Raw genomic sequence first — 9,108 nt, forward strand, 5'->3', positions numbered from 1 at the left:
CATTCTGATATCAGGAAGGACTTCATGTCAGAACAACTCCAGCCTCATCTGCCTCTCGGGTTGAGGGTTGGTTCTGTCTCCAGGGGAGGCAGCCCTTCCCCCAAATCTCTTTTGGCCTCCTCTCTTGCTTCCTGCTTTCTGCCTCTGGACATGCAAGCCCAACTGGGAGCAGGGTCCTGGTCTCCCAGGTGCCAGGGGTCAGGGCACAGGGTGCTCAATGTTGGGAGCCAGGGCTGCAAGCAGGCAGGTGGGGGGAGGGGAAGGAGGAAGGCAGACAATGATGAAGGAGCTCAAAGGATCTTTGTTTCATAAATATATTTTTTTCTTTTTAAATGAAAAAATCAACAATTAGAAAAATGACAGGGCGGGGCCGGGCTGGGCTTCCTGTGGGGAGAGGACGGATGGTTCTCAGTCTGGGCCCACTGCCCTGTGCGCCTTCCAGGGAGGAGGCCCATCCTGCAGTGGTCCCCGTCCCTCCTGCCCTTCCTGCTCCGGGGACCTGGTATGGGACACACGGGTGGCTGTCACCTAGCCACGGTGGCTAGGGACAGAGCCGCTGCACAGGTACCAGAGAGGTTCAGTTCACAGCTTTGCTGGCTGCCGACCCGGCTCCGCCTCGGAGCTGCGGCCTGTTGGCAGGGTGGGCTCATGGGAACGAGGAGGGAACCGGCTGGTCCGGGCCACAGGCTCACAGGCAGACACAAGAATAATATTTGCATCGAGGCCTGGATAAAACTCCAGCCCCTCCAGAGGTCCCCTGGGAGTGGAGGCAGGCAGGCGGGGGCCCTCACTTGGGCAGCCCATTCATGCCCAGCTGTTCCTTGAGGGCCCGCAGCTGGCTCAGACTGATGTTGCTGCCCCCGCAGACAATGACCACGAGGGAGGACAGCGGGGCCTGGAGCTTCCCCTCCCCTTGCAGCTTCTGCACCACGCGGCTGTACACGGCGGCCAGGGCTGCCCCGCAGGCGGGCTCCACCAGGATCTTCTCGTCATCTGCCGGGGAAGGGTGGTGAGGGTGAGGCCTGGGTGCAGGCTGCAAGGGAACGGCAGGGCCGCAGACTGGGTCCGGGCCACACCTCCCGTCACTATGCTAGATTGACCTTCCGAGGCGAGGTCTCATCTCGAGTGCTCGCACTGATGAAACGATTGTAACTGCCCAAGCACTGGGTTGAGAAGGCTTGAGTCATCATTTGAGCAAGACTGCTGTGGTCGGTTAGCCCAACTGACTGCTGGCACAGGAGTTAACTGGCAGTGTTAGTGCTACCTTTGCGTGTGTGTATGTGTGTGTGTGCACGTGTGTGCATGCGCACATATGCATGCACCCCACCCCTGTCCTAGACTGAACCTAGGAGTCCAGCCTAGTTATAGACCTATTTCTGAAGCCAACCCTGAGGCCTGTATTTTCCTTTTTCACCCTGGCTACCAGGAAGCTCACAGCATTTTAAACAGTTATTATTCCTTGCTGTCATGGTTATCAGGTTTCTTCACTTGTGGCTTTGGCCTTTCTATTTTTACTGCTGCATTGTATTATCTTTCATAGTGGGAGGTTCTAGGAAGGGATGGGGAGATAGGACGATGAAGAAAATTTACAGCGAATGGGATCTCTTAGGCCACTGAGCAGACAGCCAGTTAATCCCCAAGCTAGGGGGTCAGGTCTTGAAACATACCCACGAACTTCTCAATGGCAGCCACAGCCTCCTGGTCCGAGATGACTTCAGAGAAGATGGGGTGTTCCTGAAACAGCTTCAGGGCTTGAGCCCCCACAGTCTTCACGCACAGGGCCTTGGCCACGCTGGGAGAGGTGGGGATAGAGAAGAGGACGGGAATGGGGCAAACAGGAGGCAGGAGAAAGATCCTTAAGCAGGATCCATGTAACTCCAGGACCTGCACTCCTATTCAGTGCATTCACTTTCTCCCCCCTCTCCCTGGAGTCATCACCGGTTCTATTCCCAGCTCACTGGGGAGCCCCTGGGGCCTGAACCACCTTAGCCCTAAGCCCAGCATGTGGCACATGTAGGCACGCGACAATTATCCTCAATCCCAACCCTGCAGGATCAGAGCCCAACATGGTAGCTCCCAGGTGCCAGGTTCAGGAGCCCAGGAGTTCTTACCTGGGCTCAGTCTTCCCTATCTGCGGTAAGGACTTGTCTACCCAGTATCCAACCCAGCTGCATGTGGAGACGTGGTAGGAAGATATTTCCCAGCCTCCCTTGCAGTAGTCGTGGCCACATGACTAAGTTCTGGCCAATGAGAGGTAAGTGGAAGTACTGTGCCTGTCTTTATTTTTTTTTAAAGATTTATTTATTCATGAGAGACACAGAGAGAGGCAGAGACACAGGCAGAGGAAGAAGCAGGCTCCCCGCAAGGACCCTGAGGCGGGACTCGATCCCAGGACCAGGATCACGCCCTCAGTGGAAGGCAGACGCTCAACCGCTGAGCCACCCAGGCATCCCCTGTGCCTGTCTTTAAAGGGAGGGGGCTCCTCCTGCCAGAACGAGCATGGGTGTGATAGTCGGCACATGAGCAGCTATTTTGGGCCATAGGGCTACATGATAAGGACGGTGGAGAACAAACGCAACGAACCTGGGCCTCTGGCTTCATGGAGCTGCCCTGGACCGCCTACCTCTAGGCTTTTTTTTTTTTTTTTTTTCCACTTATATAAGAGAAAGTAAAGTTGAATCTGGTTTAAGTCACTGCTATTTGGGGTACTTGTATAATGTGCCAAACCTAATCTTAAGTATCATCTCTCAAAGGTTTGGGGCTGGGATATGAGCTCCTGGGGACCGGGGGCTGTGTTTATTCACCACTCTGTCCCCAGGATCAGCACCGCTTGCACATTTTAGGGGCCCAGTAAATGGTTGGCAAATCAACAAGGTGTGTAAAACCCTGCTGCAGGAAACTCAATAAATGCGTAATATTGGCCTCTTCATGTGAGGAGTGTAATGTTCATGGTACTGAGTCACGTAGACTCGGTCGCATTCAGTCTCAGCAGTACCACTTGCTGGCTTGTGACTCTGGGCAAGTGACCAAAGCCTCAGCTTCCTCATCTGTAAAATGGGACTGACATGGAGGTGGTCTGTCTACCTTGCAGCCAACACCGAGGCGGGCTCCCCAAGGCTTACCGAACACCGACAGAGGCAGGCCCTCTGCTCACCTGGTAACCTGGGACAGGGAGACCAGCTTGCCGGCAGTGGTGGCAGCGTGGAAGCTGTGGGCTCCGGCGGTCTCCATGGCGATGACAGGCACGTCCCCCCAGCCCACCTCTTGCAGCCCCTGGACCACTCCGCACAGCAGGCCCCCGCCGCCCACTGACAGCGCGATGGCCCCTGGCTTTGCACTCAGGGTCTCCTTCAGCTCCTTCACGATGGAAGTGTGGCCTTCCCTGGGGAGGGGGGGAGGGGGCACAGGTCAGGGCTGGGCTCCCTGGAGACACCACGCAGGGGTCCTGGAGGTGCCACCTGTCCTCCCAGGCAGCTGATGGGCTTTGGGCTAGTTGCCTGATCCCCAACTCCACCCCGACTTCCAGCTGCCAACATCTGCGTGACTACCCAAGGGCTTTCTCTGGCCACTGGAGCTGCTTACAACTGTGGCAGGAGAGGACACCCCCGGAAAGCAGCTCAACCAATGTCTGCGGGAGTCCAGAACGGTGGCAGTTGGTGTATAAACCCCAGCACGCTCTCCCGCAGGTGGAATAATTCTGGTTTGGGATCCACACTGGCTCCCAGGGGCCCCGAGTGGGCCCATAGCGGTCACCTGCCCATGAGAGCCCTTTACTGGCTCCCTTCCGGCTTCGGCTCACCTCCCCTTTCTCTAACGCCACCTGTACCAGGGGACTGGGCTCCACATACCAGATGAGGGGGTCGTCAAAGGGAGGAATGTACACCCAGCCAGGGTTGTTCTTGGCCAGGGCCTTGGCCAGCTCGAAGGCCTCATCCAACATCTGCAAGACCACAGGGAGGTTGGAGGGGGTGAGGGGCTGGAGACCCTGCCCAGCCACCGGGTGCCCTCCGCGGCCCCTGCCCTGGGTTGTTGGTACTCACCTCACCCACCACCTTGACTATGGCACCCTCATTCTTGAGCCGCTCAATGGTGAGGGCAGGGGTGGTGCTGGGCACAACGATGGTGGCAGGGATGCCCAGCTTCCTGGCAGCATAGGCGGCTGCCATGCCTGCATTGCCCGCTGCCAGGGATGGGGGTGGAGAGTATGTCAGTGCAGAAAGGCCTGGGAGCCCAGCTGGGCCTGCTCGCCCCCAACCCTGGGGCTCTGCACACCTCCCTGAGTGACAGCTCGCCTCCCCCCCCCCCCCCCCCCCCCGCCCCGGAGTTCCAAATTGGGGCCGCTGCAGATGTTTGCAATGGCTCATTGCTACGGAAACCAAGGCCCCGGGAGGGGGGGTGCGCCGGGGGGGTGCCTGGCCTGGGACACACAGCAGGGCACAGGAGGAAGCATGCAGGCCACTCACCCGAGGAGCAGACGAAATGTTCACAGCCTTGCTCAGCCCACTGTGGAGACAAGAGGGGAGGTCAGGCCACCGCCCAGACAGCTCTCCTGTCCGGAGTGCTTCCCAGTGATTCCAATATGCACCAGGCCCTCTTTCCTTCACAAAGACTCTGTATTGCCCTAGCCTCTCAGATGACATCGCCCCGCCCCGGAGACTGGCTCAGGGAAGGGTTGGGGTGAAGGGAAGCAGGCAAATGATGGCTCTGGGCTCAGTCCATAAGGAGACCCCCTTGGGTGGCCCCCCTTCCTAGAGGGAGTGCTAATGGCAGATACAAGGGCTTTGTGAGAGTGAGCACACAACACTGGCCTTGTCCTTTGAAGATAAAGGACATGCCACCCTCACTCAGATGCTGCGGAGCCCTCCTGTACCATCTTGCAGAGGTGTCCAATGCCCCGGATCTTGAAGGAGCCTGAAGGTTGGGCACTGTCCATCTTGAGGTAGACGCTGGTGCCTGCCACTTTGGACAGCGACATGCTGTCACGGATGGGGGTCTTCACGTGCAGGGGCTCTCCAGGCGTCATCGCTGGGAGGAAGGAAGGACACCCAGATGGTCAGGAGAGCCAGCCGCTGCCATACAGCCCTCAGTGTGCCTCTGAGTGACTCCTCCCCTCACTGCCCACGAAGCCGAGGAAAGAGCCCAGATGAGGAGCATCCTGGAGACCTGAATTCAAATCTCAACTGAGCCACCTACGTACCAGGTGACATCACACAACCAATCCCCCCCTCTGCCTCAGCTGCCTCATCTGTAAAATGGGGACAAGGATTCTTACCATCACCAGCACCGCCACCCACCCCATGCACACAGCATGCTGGGAAGCTGTGAACATTAGAAATAACGTTCAGACCTTGCACCTTTCCAGGGGCAGGAGGTGGAGATGGATTTGCAGGTGCTGATTCAGAGTGAGCTTCAAGATGCTTAAGTGGTAGTGGTAAAGAAGGGGCAGGATAGCAGAGAGAGTCTATTTGTGAAAAAATATGGGGACACCCCCACCACGTACATAATCCATAAGCTTCTGTGTGCATAGGCCGTCTCAGGATACACACAAGAAACTTGTTAGGGCAAGGGGCTTCTGGGGAGAGCTGGCACTCAGCATCCCTTTTGTACTGTTTGAATGTTTTGTCGTGTTTAGGGATTATCTGTTTAGATACATGCATTTTTTTTATACTAACCTTTGGAAAGCCCCGCACCCAGTTAGAGAGACTTTTTATAGTCATTATATTATGTGATAATCACTTCTAAAGTGATCACCACGTGCCACACAATGTTTTAAGCCTTACAGATATTAATTCATTTAATCCTTTTAGCCTTCCTAGGAGGTGCCTTATCATCCCATTCTCCTGATGAGGAAAAAGGCTCGGATTGTGTTTCCCGGGATGGCCGCTGCAAGCTCTCCCCATCCCACACGCATCTCTTATGAGTGATCATCTCAGTGAGAGGTGGGGTCTGTGCTTCCTCCACATGAGCCCTGGAGGGGCAGAGGGTGTCTGTGGCTGCAGTGACACTATGTGGCTTCCAAGCAGCAAAGTGCTGGTAAAAATGTTTACTCTCCAAGATAAAGCCCTGATTTGTAGTGTGTGCACCTCTGTGCTGTACATAAGCTTCACCAAGGCCGCGTTCACACTACCAACACGATGTCATGAGTGTGGAGCTGGGAAGAGATGGCACAGTCCGCTTTCCAGAGTCTGTGTGAGTCGGCTTCAGGGCAGCCCCTCACCCAGGGCTGGGTCACAGAAGGGGACACAGCCTCCACCTGGCTATTTCTCTTGAGCAACTCTCTTCCAAAACCCAGCTGCCGTGAGGCGGGTAAGCGTAGGCCTCATGCAGAGGCCATATGGAGGTGCCCCTACCTGACAGCTGATGGCCAGCGTCACTTGTGAGACGGGTAGGTGTCTGTGTGTGTGTGTGACCTTGGGACATCACCAGCCACTGTCACACTGCAGCCGCCTGAGAGAGTCCAGCGAGAACTGCCTGCAGAGCCCAATTAAGCCCCAGAGCCATGAGACAACAATACAATGATTGCTGTTGTTTTTGGTCACTATACCTTCGGGCAGTTTGTCACATAGCAATAGGGATCGGAATATTAATGTGACTTGCCCAAGGTCACACAGCTAGTGAGTGGGGGAGGCAGGATTTGAATTCAGACAGTCTAGCACCTGAACTAAGCTGTCTCCAGGACACATGGGCATGGCTCAGGCCTCCCGGTCTGGACTGACTCTGAGTGATGAAGAAGCTGCCATGGTCCGGAGTCTGGCCACATACATGCAGCCTTTTTTTCTCTTCTTTTTCTGATTCTCCCCAACTTGGGCTGAACCAGAACTGATCCACAGATGGTTGGGTAAGTCACCTCTCTGGTCCCCCACCACTACCACCTCCCCCATCCCACAAGGCCAAGCAAGACTGGCTCCCTCTTTCTACCTCCCACCCTATTTCCAATGACACTACCTGGTGCCGCCCTAGCCCTGGGCCATTGCCACTCCCAGACTGGGCTAGATATGCCTTGGTCAGAAGCAAAGTGAGGGGTAGGCTTCCTGACCACTCCACCACCCTTAGCACCCCCAAATATGGATCGCTCGTCTGTCTGAATTAACTGACATTCGGGGCCTAAGAGAGGTGCTCAACAGATACCATCTCTCCCCTAGGATCTCTTGAGCAAAAGCCAGGGACTAGAGGCACTCTATTACGGGAGCATCCCATATCTGTCTGAATTAAGTTTAATGAACCTTCTGGAGGTTAACCCTGAAACAAGGGCACCCTCATTCTGGCTGAGTGGACCTTGTGCACGTTGCCCAGCCCCAGCCTCAAAGAGCTGTCCTGGCTGGATGTGGGAGGCAACCCCCACAAGACCCCTTTTGGGTGGATTTGGGAAGCCTCCTCCACCTCTGGTTGCACCATGCAATGCCTTCAGGGGAGGGGTAGGGACCCCCTGTGGTCACCACTCCCTCCAGCATAACATCCTGAGGTTTTGCCAAACACAGGACAGAGGGTACTAGAAGCTGCTATCTACCTAATGTTCCCTCCTGGTCAGAAGTCACTCCCCCTCTCACTTGGCTTATATAGCAAGAGCTCAATAAAAATGAACTATCATTATATCTGGGCTGGACATTTTATTTTTTTTTTAAGATTTTAAAAATTTATGCATGAGAGAGAGGCAGAGACACAAGCAGAGGGAGAAGCAGGCTCCATGCAGAGAGCCTGATGTGGGACTCGATCCTGGGACTCCAGGATCACTCCCTGGGCTGTAGGCAGGCGCTTAACTCCTGAGCCACCCGGGCTGTCCATGGACTGGACATTTTAAATGCATGATCTCATTTCATCTTTACAACAGCTCGATGAGGAAGGGTCAGTTATTGTTCCCATTTTAGGGAAATGGGAAACTGAGGCCCAGAGCTAGATGCCGACCCAGCCAGTCTGGCTTCAAAGCATGGGTTTTTATGCTCAACTGACTCTATCCCCTCCTCTTCTCCTGGAATCTCCTGGCATTCCACAGGCACTCCAGTCTGGGGTGGGGCTGAGGTGGGGGTACTTACCTGACCAAGGCAGTGAAGGTGGGCCGCCCAGGCAGAGGGAGCAAGCCGAGGAGGGATAGACGGGAGGTGGTCTAGATGTATAGACTGGATAGATGGTCCTCTCACGGATGGAGGTAGATGGACAGTTAGAATGTCTGCTGGATCGTCCCAGGGCCTATGGGTCTGGGTCTGGGTCTTTGGTTCCCAGCTTTATTCCCAGGGCGCCGTCCAGCAGCCAATGGGGACCCAGGGCTGGCCACACCCCCGCCAGGCCCGCCCCCTGGCCTGTGGCCCTGGGGCTTCCAGAAGGAGAGAGGGAAGCTGGCTGTGCTTCCCCTGCTGGCAGCTTCCTCTCCTCTCTCCCCTCATTCACCCTTTCCCTTCCCCATTCTCAGCGTCTTCACTGGCAAGTGGGAATAATACTGACTTCCCCAGGATTGTTCCCAAGAGTTTGCAGGGTGGGAGACGGTGCACTTCATGTCACTAGCATGTGCTTGGCACATAGTAGGCACCCAGGAAACAAACCATGGGAGGAAGTGGGTCCTATGATCATCCTTGTTTTACAGAAAGGGAGGCTGAGACCCAGAGAGTAAGAGACGTGAGCAGGTATTTGAACCCAGTGGGCCTGCCTCAATGTGAATTACCTTCTCCTGTCATCCTTTATGATTCTTTTGTCTTGAAGGGGCAGATGGCTTAATGGGTATGACCCAGGTGGCTCAGGGTTCAAATCCTGGCTCTGCCATTTACTAGCTGTGTGGCCTGGTGCAGGTCAGTTTGCCTCCTGGAGCCTCCCTTTGCTCATCTGTAAAATGGGGATGAAAATGGGATGTCCCTCCTCGGATTAGATGGCATGATAATGCATGTGTATGTACGGGGCCTGGAACTGAGCGAATGTTCGGTGTTAGCAGCCATCATCATCATCATCTTCATCATCACATGCACCTGAACTCACTCCCTGCCCCATGCCAAGCTCCCTGTCTCTGGCTGTGTGCAGGCGTCTGTTTGTCCACAGCGGTGGTGTGCCCACACACATCTGCTAGGATCTTTTTCCTGCTTCCCTCAACAAAGCCCTTTTGTCCCACCAGCCAGGATGAGAATA

The 9,108-nt window shown here is 55.4% G+C and overlaps 1 protein-coding gene across 2 annotated transcripts; it reads right to left on the reverse strand.

Annotated features, from left to right (window-relative positions):
* Positions 1–298: 298 nt before the first annotated feature.
* Positions 299–8,207, reverse strand: SDS (serine dehydratase). 2 transcript variants are annotated; one of them, XM_038575177.1, is made up of 9 exons: positions 8,031–8,207; positions 6,351–6,471; positions 4,871–5,025; positions 4,464–4,503; positions 4,041–4,180; positions 3,849–3,940; positions 3,155–3,382; positions 1,668–1,792; positions 299–993 (listed from the first exon to the last, which is right to left on the reverse strand). In XM_038575177.1, the coding sequence occupies exons 2-9, from the start codon at positions 6,418–6,420 to the stop codon at positions 788–790; spliced, it is 1,056 nt and encodes a 351-aa protein (XP_038431105.1). In that variant the 5' UTR covers positions 6,421–6,471; positions 8,031–8,207; the 3' UTR covers positions 299–787. The 2 variants fall into 2 exon arrangements, with proteins under 2 accessions (XP_038431105.1, XP_038431106.1); XM_038575178.1 differs by lacking the exon at positions 6,351–6,471.
* Between the last annotated feature and the right edge of the window lie 901 nt (positions 8,208–9,108).

Source organism: Canis lupus, chromosome 26 (assembly GCF_011100685.1).
Source record: "Canis lupus familiaris isolate Mischka breed German Shepherd chromosome 26, alternate assembly UU_Cfam_GSD_1.0, whole genome shotgun sequence".
NCBI lineage: Eukaryota > Metazoa > Chordata > Mammalia > Carnivora > Canidae > Canis > Canis lupus.

Excerpts from the sequence above, each read along its gene's own strand:
- SDS (XM_038575177.1), bottom strand. The coding sequence starts at position 6,420 with ATGTCCCAAGGTCACACACACACACAGACACCTACCCGTCTCACAAGT. Across the intron at positions 4,181-4,463 it reads ACATTTCGTCTGCTCCTCGG|CGGGCAATGCAGGCATGGCA; the intron begins GTGAGTGGCCTG and ends CATCCCTGGCAG. Across the intron at positions 994-1,667 it reads TGCCATTGAGAAGTTCGTGG|ATGACGAGAAGATCCTGGTG; the intron begins GTATGTTTCAAG and ends CTTCCCCGGCAG.